Source organism: Ischnura elegans, chromosome 12, assembly GCF_921293095.1.
Source record: "Ischnura elegans chromosome 12, ioIscEleg1.1, whole genome shotgun sequence".
Lineage (NCBI taxonomy): Eukaryota > Metazoa > Arthropoda > Insecta > Odonata > Coenagrionidae > Ischnura > Ischnura elegans.
Window position 1 is genome coordinate 6,109,868 of NC_060257.1, and position 23,812 is coordinate 6,133,679.

The following is a 23,812-nucleotide window of genomic DNA, read 5'->3' on the forward strand; positions in this document are numbered from 1 at the left end:
ATTTTTTGTACTCTGTTGCGTTGCTTAAATCTATTTTAATTTATACTCCTTCGCAATCGGTCTCAGTTCCTGCTCTTTCAATAAAGATATTTAATAAACTTCTAATCCATCAAATAAACAAACACCGAAATAAGTAGCTCAGCGTTACATTAGGTGCTATGAAGTCGCCAGAAATTTCATTTCCATGGTCGACTCTCCTGCTTCCGTGCTGAAGAGGTACTTCAATTTACCAGCCTCGGCGGGTTACGTTCCGTACTACCTATTAAAAGGCCCTAGGTTCGTAGCTCGCTATGTGAGATTGCTTTATACGACTTAATTTAGCAAAATCCTCCTCTTTGCAAACGATGCAGTTGTGTACAGATACAGTTGTGTAATGGCCAATGCGATGGATTGGCGTTGGGAAAGTACCTTGCTGTCAGAAATGAATGTGGAGTACTTAGCAGTTGGAATTAAATCTTGAAAAAACGTATGGTGATGCATTTTTGGGAAATGGATATCTGTTCGAGTGAGTTAAGTTTGTTTCTTGAATACGAACTCTAACTTATCTTGAAAATAGATTTCAATAATCGAGTTTTAATGAGGACTTAAGGTTGAGTGGAGTTATGGAATACAGCCGTATTCCTTTCCCCAGAGATTAATTATATCGAGCCACTAGTGAAATCTTACGAAGACAAGAAATCCAAATGCCTACTAAAGTTGGTAAGACAATGTCCTCTAAACGGGTTTTTCTGTTGTCGTAGGCATTCATCCATGGAGAATATTACACGTGTTAAGCAGCCGAGGGTCAGACAAAGATTGTTTCAAGCTAAGGCTCTGACGAAGACTCTTAGCCTTACCCTCGACCGATTAACACCTGTTCTCCTCCCCAATGATGATTGCCTTAGACAATCGAAAAAGTGCTCCTGGATATTTTCCCCCCTCCAGCTTTAATTGGCTTTCGGATTTCATGTCATCGGAAATCTTCCTTCATAAATTAAAAAAAAATACGTCCTTTAATCAGTTTATTTCTTCATCCACAAATTTCCCTGCGAGCCACCTCCAGGATGTTTGGATGTGGGTGACCAATCACCAGCAAGCAAGGCAATCCCCGATGCACAGGACACTGTCGTGAAAATGTTACGCATAATACCGTATATACTTGCTCGTACATAAAAAGGCAAAACTTGCGAACGCTTAGTATTTACTTTAGAAAATCCTTACGAGGTTAGAAAAATGGAAAAGAAAAACATGCAATGAGTCGTCCCTTTCGCGAGTGCTGCCATTCATTTTATTCATCGACACACCGTTGTAGTAGTCCTTAGTAGTTGGTTGAAAGAATGACTGTTTCTTTTTTAAATATCTCTGTTTTAATACGACCCTTGCAGTCTTGTGCGGTGTGCTGACGTCCAATTTCTTTTTTTCTCGTTGTGACAGGGCGTGGGTCAGGGTCGCGGGAGTCAGCAAGCGCCGTTCGGTGGCGGGCCCTCTGGAGGCGGCGGCGGCAGCAGTTACCAAGGGTCCCAGCAGGGCCCAGGGGCGGGCGGCCAGCCCCCTCAGCAGCAGTCCGGGGGCAGCCCTTACCCGCCCTACCCCCACCGCTACCCCACGCCCCCAGGACAGGGCCCCGGCGGGCCCGGAGGCCGCCCCCCACATCCACCGGGACAAGGATACTCCCCCCACCAGGTGAGCGAGTAAATAATTATATCCCCCCCTTCTGTGTAGCCAAGGGTTGTTGAACATTGTACTACAGTACGTGGTACGAAGGCAGGGGGCTTTGGGAGCTTCCCCTCCGAAATTGTTTCCCTTGTAGCGACTACCCAGGATGCGATATCCTCCGATACTCAATTTTTCGGTATAGTTTCATTTCATAAGTTTTCCAATTAACAGCGGTACATTTCTTTCACTGTCAGCATGATTGTAAAGATTTACATGTGCGTATTGAAAACAAATATATGAATACAGGCAATCCGCAAGCAATCTCTCTTTTCCCCTCTTCGAATCTAAGTTCCGACTACGTTCCTGTATAAAATGCTAATGATTACTTCTAAATACTCGAAGAAATGTGTTACTTCCAGAATGAATTCATTCCTCTCGGTTTTTCCTCCGAAGTAATTTATCCATGGTAAACGTTTTGATGCTCAACTCGGGAATCATAATGTAAGTAGTCAAAGATACTCATTAGGTCTCTTATGGCTGCAACGATCACTCTGATGAATACCTAAATCTTTTATTCTTTAAGGTGCTTAGATACTCGTGGGTGTATTAATTTCTAATGTTCTTATTAAATAGTAATCCATTCTGAACTCGAGAAATGGAGGCTTTTTCGAGTGTACCAATACTCAAGTTTGAGCTGACTTGTTGACGAAGTACAAGAATCTCATGTGACAATCTACGAACTACCTCCAACGAAGGAGTTATCTAGCGTCCATCGAAATAGCCTCAATGACTTTCTTATTTAGAGAGCTAATGAAATTCCTCATTTCATTTTAACTTGGCATTGGCTGCTAAATGCCTCCTCCTCTGGAGGTAGTTCGTAAATTGCCATGTGAGATCTTTGCCCTTCGTCCTCAAGTGAACTTTTGATCGTGATAGCTTAATGAACTTTTGAAATCGCCCTTAATTGCTGTGTTATTGTCTTTGGAATTCATTGCAATTATTTTGGTACATTCGTGTTCATGACAGAGCCCCAATAATCAATAGAGTACCCGAGTAATCAGTCGTTTGGTGATTACTTTCACCACATTCCTAATGCAGGGAAGGGCGTCCCGCGAGGAAGTTTCGTACGGCCGTATAGCTGTGATTATCACTTATTTTGTTCTACAGAAATGAAATTACGCATTGAGAGTCAAGGTTAATAAATTATGTGCAGTAACCGTAATTTTGGTGCATATTATTTATTAACTTGCTACAAGTTGGCAGATTTCCCGGTGTCATCAGAGAATGTGTCTTAAACGTTTAAGTAAGGCAGTTAATTCACGTCTACTTATGTCTTTAGCCTTTTTTTAATATTTAATTTAATATTCGAAAGAGAAATACCAGTATTTGGAACCCACTTGGCCGGAGCATCTTTGAATATGCACTCCGTGGACGTGAAAAGGTTGTCGACTGCTGATCTAGTTGATAGTCTAGAGTAGTATCAACCCGTTTACGGTTTGAATTAGGAGGTTGTTCAGCGATGATAAAAACTTGAAACTCGTGAGGCAGTCGTCAGCAGACTCATATTTCAGTAGCTTATTATGTATGACATGTAAATTCTTTTGAAGGACCTTTTTTGTAGTGTGTGTAGTCGACGATAAATCCACTGCTATATATTATTGATAGTTCAAGGCTAGCGAAGGGCTCGAGAACATTCAGTTATCCGTTAATTTTCAAAAGATTCTCTAGTCATGCACATGAACATTTTAAATTTGCAAAACGTCAGCGAGGGGATGCGTTGATTTTAAAACTATTGACCATGCATTTAGAAAAAATATAAGTTACGTAAATAATTTCAATAAATGGAATAAGTTAATTCAGACCCGAAATCCTAGTTAATTTAAGGAATACGGGAGATGGACGGGAAAGACAATTTTAAACGGAAAAGGAATCATCCCCTTCCAGCCATTCTCCGTGAAGTTTAGAATAAAAAAGTGTTCTCGCTCGGGAACTTCAAAGAATTGCTCACGAGTGTGTAAGCAGCATGTAACCACGGAAGGTCTGTTCACGTAGCATAGGAGGAGCCGATACGCGCGCGGCAACTAGCTCGGAATGAGTTAGTGACGCCATCAACTTACTTGCGAAAGGGGGCCCTCGATTTTTCGTCGTGAATGGCTTGAGAAGCGTAGAAAGATCTAAAAAGGAAAAATACTGTTATCGTTAGTTTTTTACCTCTGTCACTATGGAAAATTTAAGGAAATTGGTGAGGTAGCGAATTGCGAGTCAATGACCCAATTTGAAATAAGGAAAACGGGAATCCGTTTTGCGTTTGCAGTCGACCACTAAGCCATCGTACGTACGCGTCGTAGTAGACTGTTGCTCCGATTCGATTATCTCGCTGCTACTATTTACCCAGAAGTGTCCTAGGAGTGCCAATATGATTCTCGATGGCATAAGATGATAAAGAAAGTAAGTGACGGTTGCGAAGGAAAAATTATTTTATCTCCTCTTGTTGGTGAGAAAGTCAAATCAATTTTTGACTTACCCGACAAAATTAAAACATGTTTAATATAAGTTTATATGCGTAAGTATTTTCTTTGCCTGTGCTGTGAAATCAACAATTTCCGCTTGCGACACATATATACGAGGGTGGTCTGAAAAGTTTCCGACCTCAACGTGAAGATGGCAACACTAGTGAATAAAAGCTATGAAATTTAATTGTTTATTTGTTTACTGTTACTAACCAAAGTTTCAGCCATTTTGGACGCGCAGTTTTTATGTAACAGTCATTTTAGTGAGTTAATGTGAGTGATTTTGTGATAATGCACAAACTCGAGTATCAAGCTGTCATTAAATATTTGAATCTGAAAGGCAAAACGCCTACGCAAATCAAGGATGAGTTGGATTCTGTGTATGGAGACTCTTCACCATCGTTTACAACAGTGAAGTTTTGGGCAGCTGAATTGAAACATGGCCGTAAGAGCTTGGGAGACGATGAACGTTCGGGACGTCCAAAAACTGCAACTACAGACGAAAATATCGCCAAAGTTCACCAAATAGTGCTAGAAGACCGCCGAATTAAAGTGAGAGAGATAGCAGAGGTCATGAACATATCAAAAGAACGTGTTTGTAACATCTTACATCAACATTTAGGAATGAGAAAGCTGTCCGCGCGTTGGGTGCCGCGTTTGCTCACGTTAGAGCAAAAACTTGTTCGAATGAACATTTCCAACGCTCTATTGGCGAAGTTTAAACGCAATAAATCCGAGTTTTGGCGCCGACTAATTACTGTTGATAAAACTTGGATACACCACCATACGCCTGAAGCGAAAATACAGTCCAAACAGTGGACTGCACAGGGGGAACCGGCTCCAAAAAAAGCTAAAACTGTTTTTCCGGCTGGGAAAGTGATGGCGACAGTTTTTTGGGATAGACATGGAGTTATTTTAATCGATTATCTTGCAAAAGGAAAAACCATTACAGGAAAATACTACGCATCATTACTTGACAAGCTGAAGGCAGAACTTGTGGAAAATCGGCCACATTTGCAGAAAAAGAAAATCCTGTTTCACCAAGACAACGCACCGTCTCACACCTCAGCGATTGCAATAGCTAAAATCCACGAATTACGGTTTGAACTGCTTGACCATCCACCTTACTCACCAGATCTAGCCCCAAGTGACTTCTTTCTGTTCCCCAATCTAAAAGTTGCTCTCGGAGGACAGAGATTTTCATCCAATGAAGAGGCAATCACCTCCGTAGACAATTATTTTGACCAGAAAAGCGCCGAGTACTATTTGGACGGGTTGCAGAGATGGGAGCATCGCTGGGAGAGGTGTATAGAATTAAAAGGAGACTATGTTGAAAAATAAAAAAAAATTTCAGAAAAAATATTTTGTATTTTTGTTAGGTTGAAAACTTTTCAGACCACCCTCGTATATGCATAGATAACGACTCCAATTGTATTCATGGTTTAACTGCTTCGACTTCACTAATTGATTTAATCCAAACCTCAATCGCTTCGTATTTTCTTCGCAGCAGCTGACTACACTCACGAGTCGAGACGACTCCAATGCAAGGATACTTCGACGTGTAAGTCCTCCTTTAGAATTGGCCATTTCGTGCCGATAGTGGAAATGTTCGACTCGGAAGTTATGAATGTGTACTGTTCGACGCTTGCTGCTCATGACTCTCCTGATTGTGAGCTGGTTGCTCACGCTCGGGGATTTCCTACGCTCCCACTCATGAAGCAAACAGAGAAAGCGAAGCGAGGGCTGTTCCCCGGGGAAGCGTTCGCTAATGTACTCGGTGCGTTTGCGACACCGAGTATCCTCTCTTGTGCCTCTACTCTGGTTTATCGGTTTATTTTTTGGTTATTGTAGGTAAACCCAATACTTAACATTTAAGTGATGTGTTACCGTGGCTATGTGATGCCATTGAGGAGGCTACGCCTACAATATGCAAACATATTACGATGGACGTAGGTATTTCTGCTCCCACGTAAAAGGATAATTACTTCAAAACTGCCCAAGTTACTCGTTCCTGTTATTTATGACTTCTTTTTTTCCATTTCACCTACGTAGCTAAACTTGTTCTGACAAATGAAAAGATACGCGCGAAGGCCGTATCTGGTAGGAAGTTGAAAAACGGCGTCTAAAACAGGTGGTCGGTTGAAGGATAATAAAACAGATTTGTCTTACCTGTAATGAGAAAGTAAACGTAGATAATTCAATGTTAGTTTCCATCGGCCAGCAGTTCGAAGAATGTGAGGTGGCCCAGGAAAAGGAATTGGCCTGAATGTGTGGAATACACATGCCTATGGCTCCTTCCTCTACAAGATTTTCCTCCTAGCTGTGGCGTTTTGTGGTTTGTAATTTTCTAATGTAAGTTCATGCCCAATTATGACTTTCGCTGTTGCATTTCATAATTTTGTTCAACGATCTACTGGTACCCTACGGAATTATATTAGAAGAGCAATAAATTCATAAAATATTTCCTTTACAATTAGCTTCGGTGAGTGCACGATGAATTAATAATGAATGATTCATAGACGAGGATAGATTACTGCAGTAACATTTTGTGAAACTGTGTTATCATTCTAATTTTCTAACACTGCTAAAAAAGCCAATTTCGTAATTAACCATTTGTACTTTAGCGTAACATTCTTTTGCCACTCCCGGTTTCGTGCCCAAAATGTATTATTTGTGTCGCTTGAGCTTTATGACCTGATCTGCCCGCAGAATGCTCTCAGTGAACTATTACTACGGGTCGTGCACCAGTTGGGGTTACGTATGTTTGTTGGAGTTCACCTTTGAAGCAGCCCCCTCCCATAGCGGCTGTGCAAAGTCTGAATTTAACTACCTTTCGCAAACAAACGCCCACGTGGTGAAGGCAACTACATAACTAATGTGGACGGAAAGGGAAAGCGAATTGCGGTGTAAGTGGATTTCTCGTGTGGCATCCTCGCCGGGTCGCTCAGTATTTATGGGCCATGGCATCATTCGAGTCCACCTCTGAATGAGATTTATTTTTAGCCCCCAAATCAAGCTATCGATAATGTTTTTATTGCAACTTCCGTGTTCTTTATACTGTTCATATTTACCTTTTTTCTGTCGTTTCTATTTACACATTTCGATTTTTTTTTCATTATATATCGCTCCATTGCTCGTGATATTTCAATGGGTATTTAATGACCAAACTTGTATAATTATATAAATATTTCCTGAAAGTTTATGAAGGTTGCGCCTCTTTTTAACAGCCATTACCTTAAAGTTACATGCACGTTACTGAAAAATAATCCTTTCACACATTTTCTGCGCGTTATTTTATACCTTAATAGTTTTCTGTGTGGCTGCACATAAAATAACTATAACTGCTTGTAAAATAACTCGTGCATGAACGTGGTTTGCGGTATTGAATTTGAACAATGAAAGCCGGTAAATATTTCTCTCTCTTACGAATATTATCCATGTATCTATAAGTGAAATCAGCGGTTCCCAAACTGGGGGTGGCGACCCCCATGGGACTCGCGGGCGTTTCGGAAAGGGGTCGTGAGATGTTTACAAATAATATGGTAAACTATGTACTTATACTTAGGCGACCGTGGGGTTATTTTTAGGGGGTCGCTGCTAAAACGTATGGGCTAAAATGGGTCGCGGAAAGAAAAAGTTCTGGAACCCGTGAGTGAAAGTGTTGCCCTATTTTGCTTTTCGGCCATTTTTTTCTTTGTAGCTATATTTCTAGTAGTAATAAACAGAGGGAGTTGTGAAATTTTGCTACATTTTTCCTCTCAAATTTAATAATGAAGTCGGATCCAATAATACGCATAGTTTTAGAGGATGAAAAAATATAATATCGCCTTCTTTTATTCTCTCCGCGGGGTTCGCTCAGGTCTTTCTGATTAGCTTTTGGTGCTACTAACGTATCGAAAATCCATAACTGCATGAATTTTTACAATTCATTTACCTAAGTTTTAACTGCCCCATTTTAACCAGAAGGCATGGGTATAGATATCGCAACTGATGGTCTCGCTTTGGGTGATAACTTGCTAGTGGTGTCTAGGACGGTAGACACTCACGAGATTACTCGTGGAGGCGGTCTTAAAGTTGGATTATTTAAAAGGGTACTTGGAGAGTGTGATCTTAGTGGGAAAAAACTCCTTGGCTGGACGTCACTTGTGAAACCCTGCTGGTGTGCTTAATTAAAGAGGTTGGCTTCAAGTGACTCAACTCAACACTCGGAGCGGAGATTTAAAAAGGTCTTTCGGTTTATCGGTTGATTTTGATGTTTGCTAATACTTATGTATTCAGTCATACTGAAATCCATAATCGTGTACTATTATTCACAGTATATTTTACAGAGTAATGTTAATATTGGGCGCGCGCATTTGTATCCCAATAAAATATGAGGAGACTTATAAGACGTCGCATTCTTTAAACCGAATAATATGGAGCCCTGGGCAAGGAACATAAGATTTAGGACTGGGTAAACCAGTAAATATAACTCGCTATCTAATTGTAAGACCATGAGAAAACCATAAATAAATCATGGGTAGTTTTGGGCGCAATTCTGAATAAAACGTGTGCATACTTTGTTTCTAAGTCGTTAACAAAAATAAGAATTTTTCACAGCCGACAGATTTTCACAAGTTCCTAAAAATAAGAGAGGATTGAAATCGAACTTGTGCTTCCTGCAAGTATTTTGGGAAAGCAGCCTTGTTGTCGCTCTTTGTTAAACTGTTAACGTTTTCATCCACTTACGTCTTCAAGTAAAACATGTTTAAATTCAGTGGATCAAATTGAAATGCGTTTTGGAAGTACTTACAACCTCGATGATCGCATTTAATTGAATCCCCTCTTTATTTTTCAAAATCCGTCGTAACATCGAAGAAACTGTACGCACGAAGTTAGCAACAGCATAAACGAGTACCTACACGATATGGCCGTGGTGATGCTTCTATCCGTTAGGCCGGGCTGTCTCAAGATACCTAAGGTAGCCAAGACACCATTGACTAGCCTTTGGTTGGTGATAGAGCCTTTGCTTACGCCGGAGGTACAGGATTCACCATTTACGTAATTTTTTGCCACCGCTAAGTCGCTAACCGTCGCTAACTGTTGTAGAATTCAAGTGCATACTTCCTTCTGTGTCTATATTATCTATGTAATTTATAATTTAAAATTAAATATACCTTTTGAAATGATTTTTAAAAATTTGTTTGCGAAAAAATCAGTGTTCAGTGGGTCTACAATTTTGAAAACCTTGAAATTCGTAAATTATATTTTAATTCAAGGATAAATTTCTGTTTTTTTTAATTAATCCTTAGAAGGCATCTGTATTTGATAATTGATAGCTTTCGTGGTACTGAAGATGTAAAATTGATACATTTGGTCCTACGTAGTTTTTTGAAATCACTTAACTCAGGCATTTCTTCTGTACTAGTGACTTAATGTTATCTTTGTTGTAGAAAACAATTTTAATATCTGGTCGTACCTCTGGTGTAGTCGTATTGATACTCCGATGTAAACATTTTACCTAAGGAAGCACTTATTACATTGTTTTATTTCGCCACATTTTTCTTATGACTATGTCTGCTGTTCAAATTGTTTTATATATATGATTTCGTGGTCATTAAAGGTAATATTAAATCTTTGCAAATATTGTTTAAAAATTACGTCGTTTTTAATTGTGGAATAATTATTATGTGGAAAACTGTTTTCACGGTAGCCATGAATACTTGCATTGAGCTTGAATTGTATAATTTGATTTCTGTGTGAATTTTGGTATGTTTTTTGTAGTCACGTCTTGGCTCTCCCTCTGCTTAGTGCCCCTGACAATTGATTTTAATTCTCCTGCTTAGAATTCACCCTACAGCTACGATATATCTTCCTAGTTGGAGGTCTCTCTTCCTCACCTGGTTCCATTACCGTCCCCGTGAAATGCGAGTGCGATGCCCCGTGTTTATTTACGAGACAGATCCGAAAAAGAGAAGAAAAAAAATGAGTGGGACTGAATGGAAGCCTTTGGTGAGGTCATGACCGCCTCCCGCCCGCCCCTGGCCCACTCTTCCTGCGCCAGTGTGAATAAAAAAAAAAACTCGAGAGCCGATTTTAATTCAATCGGTCCGAGTCTGGCGGAGAATTCGGCCGGAGGCTCATCTCGCCGCCTCGTGTGTGTTGTCACTGTGGGCGGAGATTCTTTCTCTGGAGGTACTCGTTTCATTCTTTGACTTGAATGGGCTCGCTCACAAAATGCTTATTACTCTCAATCCGACCGATCCTATCCGCAATATAGTATCTCAAAAAGCTCTCCATTCAGCCGTGTCTTGAATTTCTAGTCCAGAAAATCGTGTGTGTCAAATTTGAGCCATATAATCGCATCTGAAATTTTATCGATTAAGTCATATGTCTGAATACCAGTACACAAAATTTATTGAAAATAAGAAATGAGAGGATTCTATAAATGATTCTACATTTCGACCGCTCCTATCCTCGAAGTAGTATCTTAAAAACCATTCCATTCAGACGTAACATTCTGATTCTAACCCAGAAAATCGTGTGAGTAAAATTGTAGCTATTTAATAGTATCTGAAATTTCGTCCATTGTGGACTGGTATTTTGACATAGGAAATGGACGGGTGACGATGGAGTCTTGACGGACGAAATTTCAGATACTATTGATTGTATGGCTTAAATTTTACCCTTACGAGTCTCTGCACTAGCAATTCAAAACAAGCCTGGATGGAATGGCTTTTGAGATACTACTTGACGGATAAGGGCAGTCGAATTGTGATTATTACTGAAGTATCCAAACGCTTTAGGTAGGTTTACATAGTCCCAATTTTTATTTCCCATGCTTCCGTGACCCGTATAAAGCGGAACTATTAAAAATCGCACGTTAAAAACTAAACTCATTTCCATTATTGCAGCAATCTATTGCACATATTTTCGCAGCAATTCAGTGGCTTACTTGTTCCTCGTGGCCTTCAGATCTGGCCATAATATTTCGCCGAAAATCTCGTCTTCGCTCTCTCCTTCTGTACGCTGGCGAAACGGATCCACGCCGCTCCTCGCTTTCATCTACCACTATTTTCACCTTTTTGATGCGCTTCCGAAAGTTTTTCCCTGGCCACAATCTAAATTTTCCGTGCAGTTCCCTCACTCCCAGTATTGACTTAAATTTCCCCGGATCAGAAAATAAAAATAATTTCACCTTTTGCATCAATGCCTTCAATAATAATGAGCGTAATGATATGAAACTTCAAGCGATTTGTGAAAAAGCCCTTTACTAAATCGTGTAAAAGAAATTTTGATATCTCAATCGGTTGAATTGGCACCAAGCCGTAAATGTGATACATCCGTGCGGCAATCTGGAATATGCGGCGACATTCTTTTTCTGAACTCAAAATTAAATAAATATTACCATCAAAATAGTTTGCGTGCCATCAATATACCCCGAAAAAAGAAGCGTAAGCATGGTATACTTTCATTAGTTGAATATGGCGTTGCAAAATTTCCGCTGAATTTGTCTTCGCTGGACGCGTTTCAAGTTCTTCCTTGAATATGTTCCACTGCTAAAGGAGAGGGGGTAAGGGGAAGGTTGGGGTTTGGGCGCTGGGAATATTGAAGGTAGACACACACACGTGGTCTTGGTTTTTAATGGATAATGAAGTCTTCTTACTTCTTTTAATCCCTTTCGTATAAGTTTGACGCCCTTGCGTTCGTCATTTGTTTAATTATTAATTAATGTTTAGTATTTGTTCCGGTCTTCTGTACCTATCCCGCAAGGTGTCTTTATATGTTATGATTTCATGAATAGCTTCATTATCATTAGCCCCCAGTTCGTCATAATATTTTTCCGATATTTTCTGCACCACCTCTTTGGCTGCAGTTTCTTGGCTTATTTTATATACCGCTCCATTTCCCAAACGTTTTCTTATCTTAAAGATTGAGCGCAGGTGTCGTCTTTCCATCTTATCGATTTTATCTATTTTTTCTTTGGTTAGTAAGCCCCACCACGCCGGTGCTGCGTATGGTAATTTTGATTGTATGTATGACTTGTATATTGAAGGTAGCGGGAGAAAAGGTCTTCTTTTATGGTTTTCGGAATGGGGAGAAAGGCTCCAGGGTGAGGGCTCCACGGGCGTCGACACTGTCGTCTTGAACATTATCCGAAGGTCGTCATTCCTCGTTCCGGATGATCTTCTCCTGATCCTGGGTGTTGAACTCGTGTACGTCTTCCTAATTATTAATAAGAAAGTTACAAATTCAGTTGGAAAAGTTGCAATGTCATTTGATTTAAAAGTGAATTAGTGGTCTTCGAGATGTTGGTTTTCAAACTCGGGCGACGGAATTTTTTCAATGGCTACTAGTGGTCACTAGCGCATTGCTTTCCGCGACGCGCCTCAAGAAGGATCGGGAGCACCCCACTCGCGCACTCTTTGCTCATCTCGGAAGAAAGAATATCACCCAGTTTTGGCGCCTGTCATTCGCTTCTGACAGTGAGGCACAGCCGAACCGAGTGCCAGCAGTACTAGTTTTCGCGCGGAAATTGAAAAAAACAAACCGATGGATGAAGAATATTTTATGATACAATATTGGCACAATTCTCTGCGTATTACATTATTGAAAGAGTCAAATATCCTCATTAGTGTATGTAACTGAACGCCAAGAGGGCTAAGTTAGCCACTGAATGGCTGCGAAAGTAAGTGCCAACGACGAATACATTGCTGCTGTAGTGGAAGTTGTAAGTTTCTTTTTTTTGCAATGACTAGTGTGATTTTTAATGTGCTCCGATTTTTAAAGCAAAGAGATTTATATTTTACATGTTGTTTTGATTTTGAATTTCATCAGGAATATCTCACACTCCTGGAATAAATAAATTTCATTTCACTCTGTACCTTTCGTCGTTGTTCCTCAGCTCCAATTACGGGGAAGACTTGACGTTGATGTAAAGTCAGGAAAAGAAAAATGTTTGACTTAAAGTCGGAGAAAAGTCAGAGAAATAGAAAATAAAAAAATTTTGGTGTAAGCCCTTGTTTTTCTCTAGTGTTCATCATTGTTAACACACTGCATGTATTATATATATGTTATAATTGTATATATGTATAGTATATATACATGTATAGTTGTCATGAAGGGGATGTGTATTGTAGAGTACATTTATTTCCTCTAATTGTTTCTCTTTCACCATCAACTTGTCTCCTTTCCTCGGCAGCTCGCCTACGGCCAGGTGTACGGTGATCAGCAGCACAGGGCGGCGTGGGCGCAGCATCATCAGCATCACCCGCACCAGCACCCGCCCCCCCAGGGACAGGCGCCCCCGCCTCCCGCGCCCCCCTCCTCCCAGCCCCCGCCCCCCCAACAGCCCCCGCAGCAACAAGGACAGCCCCCGCCACCCCAACAGCAACAGCAGCAGCCCAACCACCAGGTACGTCTCCACACCCCCCCCACTGATGGGCCAAGATTTTGTGGGCTTTAATAGTGTTGAATCATTTCCTTCTTATTTGTAAACGGCTGACAGCGGGATAGTACGTAGATGAAGGAAAAAAAACACACTGGGATGTACTGAAGTGAGGTTTTCTCGTGTTTCCAACCGAGCGAATTTGTCCATTTTCTTCAACGTTTCGAGGTCCGACACGGCACTCATGGCACTAGCATCATTTCCTAATGACGAGGGACGTCGGAGAAAATGGACACTCTCAATGTACAGTTTGATATAACCTCATTTATCAGGTTCGAAAGCAGCCTAAATATTCAGTTTTGCGATACTAAATTCAGCTGAGAACCTAGTGTATTGCTGGTACTTGATTTTTAGGACTTGACCCTACCAGACAAATCCAGCGTCATTGGAGGTGCCGTAGAAGGTTTCGCGCGGCCATGAAACGTGTGCTTTCGCGAAATTGATTGTCATTCACTCTTACAGCTGAGGAAGGAAAAGTGAATATCACCCTGTTTCTCTTCCGCTTCACACACCGGGTTTCGAAATCGTATATATCTTTTTTTCCTTGCATTGGGGGCGTGACAAACTTGATCACTCATTGTTACTCGAGTACCCGAATGATTACTTGGATGCGTAAATACTTGACGTCTCAAATGATTGTCCAGAAAAGTCAATGCCCACTTTGTTTTCGATTTCCGAAGTGAACGCGATCGAGTAGGATTGGCTGAGATGAATCCCAAATGCGCCATTGTTTAAGCTTCCTTATGTAAACTGGCTGGTTGGGGTGAGTTCGATACTCACCGGCACAGCGATAGCATACGCACCTTCGACGCCATCATTTCGTGGTTTCTTTACCATTTGGGAGAGGGTTGGAAAGTCATGATGTGTCATGGAAAATTGGAAAAAAAGTCTGTAACAGTTATTTTGCGGCAAAATTCAACAGATGATTATTTTCTCATCTTCTCGTGCATTAGTACAACTGGAAAATTCAGGGTATATCCTGTTTATATTTGATTGCCTACCCTGTCGTTTGAGAATATGAGTAATAATTTAGGTTACTGGAGTAACAAAGAGTGATTATTGTACGCCCCTTTGGTAATTACCATTTTGTGGAAGATACTATATGGTCATGCATTATATGAGACAGGATTTGGTGGAAGTAGAGTTATTAGTATCTATTAGTTAAATAAGACACTTCAATATTTCCTCTTAATTTAGGAGGAAATTCCCACTTTATGACATATTTAAGGAATAATGTGGCTGCACATGGCGATGCACTTAATAATGTTACTACTACCACCAAGTACGCTTTTTTGCATTGAAATCGATTGCTTCATTTAGACGATAAAGCTCCTGAAACTCTGGCGTGTTGCTTTTTTTTACAGACAGTATGTTGATTCATTACAATTCATGTCAGTGCACTAGCAATCATTTGAGTACTCGTGTGAGCGATTTCTCGTGGTGCATCTCCGCTATGAAGCAACGTGGCATTATTAAATTGGTGAATGTGTGGTGTCTTTGTTTCGTTGCAGCAGCAGCCGGCGTCGGCTCCGCAGCAGCAGGCGTCGTCGCAGCAGCAGCCACCGCCGCCGCCTTCGGCTTCGTCCTTCCCCAGTCGGCCGCAACAGCCCTCGACGCCCAACGCGCATGCTCCCGACGCCGGAGTGAGTGTTCCAAACATTGATATTTGAATTATTGACGATTGCTCGACTTTGTTTCGCGCCATACAACACGCCGTGTCCGGCGACGTGCATTTTTAATCTTGTTCCCCGGGAGCTGGCCGGGACGTCGCTTATCCGCCCGCTTGCGTCGAAAAGCCGGGCTTAAGGACTTGCTGCGAGCAAACAATTACTACGTGTCGTTTTCGCGAACATTTCAAAAACCCACCTCTCTTATTGCACTTCCTTGATTGACGGCCGCAATAAATAGTCTTTCGGTGATGAACTTCCCAGAAATCATTTGAAAATATTCATTTGTACGTCGCATCTTGCGCTAGTACTTGTCTGATCTAAGGGAAAGTGGTTATTTATGTCAGAATATAAATGACGTGTGAGTGAAAAAACTAATATGATGATAACTTTATAATAAGCATCACGATAAAAATTAATGCTTGGATTTCGTTACTTTTTTACTATTAGCTAATGAATTATTTAATTGAATTAATACCGCGATAGTTATATCAAAGTGGTGCTTTCTTCACCCAAAATAACTGGAAATAGTGAGATGAATTCTTCTCGGGTTTCCAACCGGTTCAAATCTTCCGATGCCGACGTTTCGATGGCTAACTCCGCCTTTTCCTCAGGGCGTCGATGATGATGACGTTGGCGGAGTTAGTCATTAAAACTTCGGCAGCAGAAGACCTAACCTGGTTGGAAACTGGAGAAGAATTATTCCTCTTAGATCGCTGGGAAATAACTAAATCTTATATCAGCTGAAAATGGTATTTAAAAAAAACAAGAATCGAATTATCGACATTTTGTGCAATATTCTAGTTTTTTTACCTCGTTGGATGTCGTATATGGTGAAAATATATAGTTTTAATGGCATGGGCGGAAAGTAAGTATTTTCGCGAGCGTGGCAGGTTGAATTCGGGCGGCCGGCGCCGCTGCGCGAGAACTTCGGAAAAGAGTGACATTGGCCGGGAGTCGATAAAAGGTGAACATGCGCAAAGGAATAATAGCGTGGAGAGGAGAGCCGGCTCCTGTGTGAGTGCACCTACCTCTCTCTACGGCCTCTCTCTCGCCTCTTATGATCGGCGGCGGATTGATGATGACAGTCCACGACTCCCTGTTCCCAGAACGTATTCCGCTTTTCCACTGAATGGACCTGCCTTTGCTCGTATTTTTCGTTCTCACGCAGCCATGTCGCCGGCATTCCGTTTCAATTTCCTCCAACTAATTCCGATATCACGCTGCAGTATTCTCCTCTATGCTTTTATTTTCGTTACCTCCGTATTGATAGCCAGTTAGACGATGTCCGAATGAAGTACTATATATGGGTAGAATCAGGGGGTAAAATTAGGCATTTTCAATTATCGGGCTGGAATAGGCTTTAAGGTTTCTATTTTCGACTTTCTGTCTCACTGTCGTTCTTTACTCTGCCATTTTAATACGTCTCAAGCCGGTATCTGCCTTGGCTGGCCATCATCAGTAATACAATCGAAGGCAGAATATACGTGACCTTCTATGGTCGAACCCGTTCGGGCCTTTTTTATTGACTTTGAAATGAAGTGTTTAAGTAATGGTTATGGAGTCAATTTATCTCCATGAATTATAAATTTTACAAAGTCATTCCTGCCATCATCGAATTTATCTACCGTTGTTTAGAGGTAGGTTATGCTCCAGACTATTTTTTCATGATTCTACTACACATGTCCCCTTTAGATGATGCTTTTCGAACATAGAGGGGTAAATGGTTTTCAGGGGAGGCAGAAGAGACGGCCGGGGTCATTGGGCATCGCGAGCTCGACGCGGAAAAATCCATATTTGGGCCCTGCGCGGCATCCACTTGCGGCATCCAGCGAGAGTCGAGGCTGTGATCCTCTGGAGCTAGAGGCTTTGAGAATGTTTGTCTCAAAAACTTCTTTTCGCTGCTTCCCACTCCTCATGATTTTGGTGGTTTTCTATTCTCTTTGATGGCGATCTTTTTGAACGTCAGGATCTTTATGCCAGTACTAAAAACTTGCCCAATATTTCCGATGTAGAATTGAAGCACTGACGTAGTTACGACGTGAAAAATGTTCCGGGAAGATATCATTCACCAGCGTTCATATTTTCATGTCGTTGAAGTTATTATCTAAATTTGACTCTTATATTGGTTCCCGGTGAAGAGACAATTGGTTCCTAGGAATCGAGTATTTGAGTAAGTTTTTTAAAGTAAAGTAGAGAGTGGACATTTTAGAGGATGTCTAATGCATTATCTCGCTGGTATATAGTGCCTAAACGAACGGTGTATCGTCGGATTATTTTTAAGAACAGTGGAACATTTTTTCCTTCGCGGCAGTTGTCATGCAATATCCTAGGTCGCTCTCCAGTATGCGCCGTTTTCATTTCTTGTCGATTTCTTCGGCTACTTAAACTTTATGCTGTATTAACCGATCCCAGATAAAATGTTTGCCATGTTTTTTCACGTTGCGAAAACGCTGTTTTACTTTCTATGTACTCCGTGCTATAGCTTGTAGCAGTGCGTGCCCATCTAAGCTGACCTCCCCTTTTGTGTAACTTTGAGGGTGATGCAGGTGTGGAGAGACGACTGTGCAGGGCGGACATGGCTTCATTGGCAGTTCCTCTTTGCCGAACGCTTTAAATGTTTACGAATGAGTCGGAAGACGTGCTGTTACGTCGTTTTAAAGTCGGCATCTTGCCTCGAGAGGTTGGGGTGGAAAGGGAATCCGTCCACGAAAGAGAAACTGGGCTTTTAGTGGAGGGGAGACTAAGTGGAGAGAGTGTTTGTGTGACTTCGCGAAAGGATATGCTTACCTTTAATCTGGAATGCGTGCATCTCTAGAGATGCTTTGCTCTTACGCTTTATCGCTGTGGACTGGAGCTACCTACTCGACTATAAGTTGATGTCCCCTCGTTTTAATGCGCCCAGAACTCAGAATAATTGAATGAATATTTCAAAGCACTGCAGGAACCGCCTGACCGGAAATCGGGAGATCCGGGTTCTAATCCCGGCTAAGTCAAATATTTTTTCATGGTGAACTTCATCCGTTTGTGTATTTGAATGAATATTTTGGGAGTTGCTCCTTGGAGCCCAAATTATCGGATAATCAGTGCGCGTTTGTCCTTAGGGTCTACTTGAAAGCATTGCACCTCATCGTACCAGTGCCCTCGCGTTTTATCTAAAAATCGATATTATGGTTACACTTACCTTTCGGTAATGTTACGTCGTAGTTTTTGTTTTCATCGACCTCTCTCCTCCCGTCCTCGAACATGACATCATCGTTTTTGGGGATCGGGTCAGTGTGGTGGCTGCAGTGCTGGATTCCCACCCAGTCGGTCCAAGTTTAAATCCCGGCGATGGCAGAGATTTTTCAAAGGCTGCCCGAACCCTGCTTGAATGTTGTGCGGAGGGCACTTCTAGTGCAGCACTCCGTCCGTCGGATGGGACGTTAAGCCGTGGTCCCCTTGGCGCCTTTCGTTCAGAGCAGGCTAATGCCGACGCTGGGATTCTCTCCACCCTTCCTTCCTTCCTTACCCTTCCCTCTTGGCGCAAATGACCCCAGCTGTCGGTCGCCTCCTCCAAACGCCATACCATCTTCATCTTCGGAGTGATCAGGTTGCGTTAGTGATTGGCTAAAAATATGTCCGAAGACAGGAAATGCAATTACGAATTTAAGTTGGCAGGTAAAATATCTCCGAAACCGGTTTTCCATTGTCTTAGGTGATCAAGTAAGGAGAGGAGAACAGGTGGTAACCGTTAGGCCTTAATAATACCTCATTGACCCGTGCAATTGCGTGGCAAGAGTGGCTCGCGCTAAACATTCAACATTCATTTCGTTACATCAGTTGTTAGATGAAGAGTTTCGTGTATCTGGAAGTGTACCCGAAGCAGGGACATGCGAATAAACTTTCGTCGCTGGGGCTGCGCGTTTAATTACGGGTCTTGCTTTTGTGCATGGGGTGGGGGTGGATTAGAAGGAACAAATTGCTGTAAAGGGCCGCTCGCTCCTTCTCGCGAAAGGGTGAGTGTGGTAATTAATGACTGGGGAAAATTTGAGAGCGCGATTTTTCTTAATCCCTTAGCACTGGCTTCATAGCGGTTAGGGAAATAGGAGGTGGGACTGGACGTCATAGAAATGTTTTGGGGATTTAGAACATTATCTGGGAAGCATTCTAGAGGTCTCGCAAATAGATGGAAATCCTGGTTGATGGAACGGAGTCGTGCATTCGATGTGTGAGGTGGGCGTTGTGTTGCCTGCCTGAATGGGCCCCACCTGACTTGATTTCTGCCTTAATAATTAGTAATATAATTTATTGTCCTTTGATTGTTACATCCGATTGGAAGATTGTATTTCCAGCGTTGAAAGCGAAAATGTTCAAAAACAATGCAGAACATAAATGCATACATGATGGTGCAGCGTTTTAATGGTTAAATAGGTTGGGCTAGTTAGGAATAAGTATAATTTTTTCTGAAAATCTGTAGAGATGAATAGTATTTGATTGGTTAGCGAAATTTGTGCCTCTGCTTGTGAGATGGCTACGTTAAATGACGTTTGAAAAGATGCGGACCGATAATGTTATGCATGTAGATGGTTGGGTTCAGCTCTTGTAACAACATTAGGTGATGTTGTCCTCTAAGGATAGAGTGATGTACTGTGGTTCTTTGTTTTTAGGTAAGGAATTGAGTAGGCCCATAGTGACCTGTCACTAGTCCCTTTATAAGCCAACAGTCTTCAACCATGGATCATCTGAAGCAGCCTAGCCCCATCCGTAGGATTCAATTAAATTAAAACCACTTATTTTATTATGTTTTACGTTCACTGATTTAGGATATTATATATTTATACTACGTAAAAGCACTGGCTATGATTTATTTTCCGTCCGAATGCAATGTAAGCGCGCAAGCAGTGTTTCTTTTTATAATTTATTTTTGTTTTTTTGGAATAAATATGTATCAGTATTGATCAAGACAGCAAAATAGTGTCGTAGTATAGAATTGATGCTTTTATTAATAAATTTCGTGTTTATTTTGAAATTGTTTCAGCATGGCTTTCTGTGGCAGGACTTCTCATTTGCGTGTGTTTCATTCTTTGTATTTAGAGGGGGGCGCAACACATCCGCCGTCCCCCGCCTTGGATATTTGTCGTGGTCGTTGGTGCTGCCGTCCGAAATGCGCCCTCCGAGTAGAAGCAGCAGCAGTGTGTGCGCTAGCTAGCCTCCTCTTCTCTTGCCGTGCTCTCTGTTGGGACACGGGCCGCCGCCGCGGCGTTGCCACGCTCGTGCGCACTTCGATCCGACGAGAGAGGGAAAGGCATTGTAGGGGGGGGGAGTGGGGGTCCCCTCCGTCCCCTCCCCGCTCTCTTTCCACCACTGTCGAAGGAAGGAAGGCGTTTTTCCTCCCCAATTGCGAATGCCCGCGTCATCGTCTCCCGAATCGAACATTGGCCTCCCCGTAATGAGGAGAGCGCGCTTGCTTGGCCCCAGAAAAAGAGTGGTCCGTTTTCGCTCGCGCCCCCGCGAACCGCTTCACAACGAACGGATCTCTAAACTGAACGAATCACCGCGGTGGCTCCACTCTCGGAGCTAGCTCATGGTAAATATCAACGCGAGTGTATGGTTGAAACGTTAAAATTGGGAAAATTCTATGACAAATTTTCCGCTTTTTTTGGATATTGACGGAAAATTGTAGTTATACTCATTTGTAATAGGCTGAAACAAACGTATATGAGAGTATCGAGCGAAACTTAATAGAAATCCCTAATCTCCTTTGGATGGGGATGGAAAACCGCAGTAAATCCTTGTGTTAATCGATATAAATATGGGTTTGTAAGAGGCCACCTCCCCAAAATGTATTTCTATGCAACGCGTTTCGTTTCCACGACAGCATTCTCAAGTGGCAAGTGTTTCCACCACGCTGTACCCAAAATAGTACCCGATAATGTTATTAAAGCTTAGTATAAGTGATAATTGCGAACCAAAGATTTTAAGTCTTTCGTGCGCAACACTTTTTGATAAAGTTGAGAAAGTTTCAGTTGGTGTGAAAGCCCCTGTCGCACCTTCTTGGCCACTAGCCCGTGAATAAAGGAAGTTTAATATTCACTTGTTCCCTCGAAGTAAACACATGCATACCTACAAGAGCGCTCAAGGTAGCTGGGCAGCCAGAATCCGAGGACAAAAGGGGAACTCTTATACATACTTCATTATTACTGTGAGGAATGGAAGAACCTACCATGTGATATGGTTATACATAGATTTTATCGAAATCCCGTTACTTCTACTTTATGTGGGTTAAATTTTATAGAAAAATCTTTTGATCGAAAACCGACGTTGTCGTCTAAATCTGCCGATTTGACAAATGGCATCAATCATGTGTCTCGGATTTTGTCATTTTCACCGTGGTGTGCACGCGTACATTCCGCATATCGCTCTTGTCTACATTAGCTGTGATTGTGAGGAATCATGTACAGCTATACCCCACGGTGTGGCGGTTGTAAGGCAAAAGCCGAAGTCAGCACGTGCTGCAAACATTAGTGTGGGAGACGGGAGACAGTTATTTTATCAGGGCCTTAAAAGCTGAATCGAATCAAAGCCTGATATCAGTACTCCATTTTGTCTAAATATATATTCAGTTCAAACTTCTCTATCGACGGAATGAGTACATATAAGGCTTTCGCTTAAGGAATGATCGGATATGTGGGGTATTCGGGCATTTCCTTTCAGATTATGTCCGTGTGTGTAGAACCTCTTTGTTATACCTCCTCTGAGTTTTTTCTTATTTAATCGTTGTCTACGATGGTCAATTAATTTATCTTTCGCTTTACACCAGCCAAGATTTGAACCTGGGCCCCGGGTGGTATGCCATTGCGGTTACGTTTCCACTAGGTTGGAAACTAAGAGGCTACGCGCAAGGCTTACAGTTAGACTGAGCAGTTGAGAAAATTCTTAATTGCACAGGGGATTTTACTTTCGAAGTTTTTATGTCAATCCTGATAAATAATGTAATAGGTAATATATTTTTTTTCAATCGTGTGTTGGTATTAGTATTTTTTGCGGAAAAATGGAAGCGTATTAAAAACTCCGCTACCGTCCAATCAATTCCAAACCTACATCTAAAATAATAATATTAGTAATTGGATTTTCTTTGAAGAATCTTTTTTGGCTTATCGGCAGGTATCCTAGCACCCCCTGCCACACGCGTATTGAGGGGATTGCGGTTTATCATGGAGATGTGAATGTGTGCGCGTGATCGAGAGCGACTCTAAAGATTCGGCTCCCTCCACTGAACGACGCTCGAATCGTTCACAGTAACGAACGGCTTTTTCCCGTCTTTGTCTCTCTCTCTCTCTCTAGTCCCTAGCTGTGTGCTCCGTCGGCCGTGCGTGTTGTGGCCCGGGGCGAGTTGGCAACGCCGCGCCGGCTCGCCCCGGCGTCCTCGCCGTCACTCTCCCCAAAAAGCGGTCGAACTACGGTAGTGGCGGCGTGGAGGGAGAGCGTGCGCGGTTGCCAAATTGCCGCCTCCACCTTTCTCCGTTGTCTCGGGCCGTGTGGGCCGTCCAAGGTGTGCTGCTTCTTCTTCTTCGTTCTTCCCTTCTCTTGTTGCGCGGGAAGGCCTCCACTGGCGCATGACACGACCGGCTGCTGCCACTCGATTAACTTGCATCGAGCGGAGGAACGCAGCATCGCTTAACTCGCCTCATTTCTTCAGAATGCGCGCGGAACGAGTTTTCCCCGACGACAGGCGGCCTGTTTGTTTGCCTCGCTCGCTCCCACTGGATATCTATCTGTCCACGAGGACTGGCTGTAATATAAATTATTAAGTTCATCACTAGCTCGTAATTATTGGCTAGGGGCCGCCATTTTCACCTCTCAAATGTTATGTACTGATGTCTAGAATTGTGATGGTGCTTTCGCGGATCCCACCGCGTTGTTTGTGTTATGGCGACAGTTTCGCCGGCAAACTCGCCATTGGTGTCCGTAGGTCGGAAGTCCCGCGCCTCTTTTTTTCTCCCTATCCCATGGAAGTATCTTGAGTTCCCTCATTATCTTCCTTGCAAACTGGCGAAATTGTAATCAGACTGCAAACAACGCAGTGGGATCCTGTAAACCGTGATGAAATCTACTGCTTACGAAATGTGTTCGCCAGAAGTATGTCTAGAATTCATAGGACTACAATCCAACGATTGGTATACTACAGTCCTTCCTTTCTAGTTCCCTTAGTTCCATAATGTTCTTCCTAGTGTCCTCCGCCGCTTTCAGTCCCGAGCACTATCAATTGGTGTTCCGCGGCGAGCTTTTCCTTCAATTTTTCCCGGACTTCTATCCTCTCGTATTTGCTGTGACTGGTGACGTAACCGGGCGTAGTGCAATTTATGAAGTCCATCGCTGTGATATTATTAATAATGATTGATCGAGGCCCGTCATTTTCGCCGCATGATATTTAGTGATGTCCAGAATTATCATTCGTAGAACTACAATCCTAAGATTGGTACACTGTAGCCCTTCATTTCTTCCTCTCTCTCGAGCCTGTTCCTTCAGTTACCTGGGTTTCTTCGTCCTTGTGTCCTTCGTTGTCTGATGTCCTAAGTACTATCTCGAGG

At 42.3% G+C, this 23,812-nt stretch overlaps 1 protein-coding gene across 1 annotated transcript in view; it reads left to right on the forward strand.

Moving 5' to 3' along the window:
* LOC124169523 (trithorax group protein osa-like) overlaps positions 1-20,402 on the forward strand; it is a 95,681-nt gene extending 75,279 nt beyond the window's left edge. The window contains exons 3-6 of the mRNA XM_046548154.1: positions 1,414-1,662; positions 13,327-13,539; positions 15,084-15,215; positions 20,316-20,402. Of these exons, the coding sequence (XP_046404110.1) occupies positions 1,414-1,662; positions 13,327-13,539; positions 15,084-15,215; positions 20,316-20,402 (681 nt within the window). The remainder of the gene's footprint in view (positions 1-1,413; positions 1,663-13,326; positions 13,540-15,083; positions 15,216-20,315) is intronic.
* Positions 20,403-23,812: the final 3,410 nt, after the last annotated feature.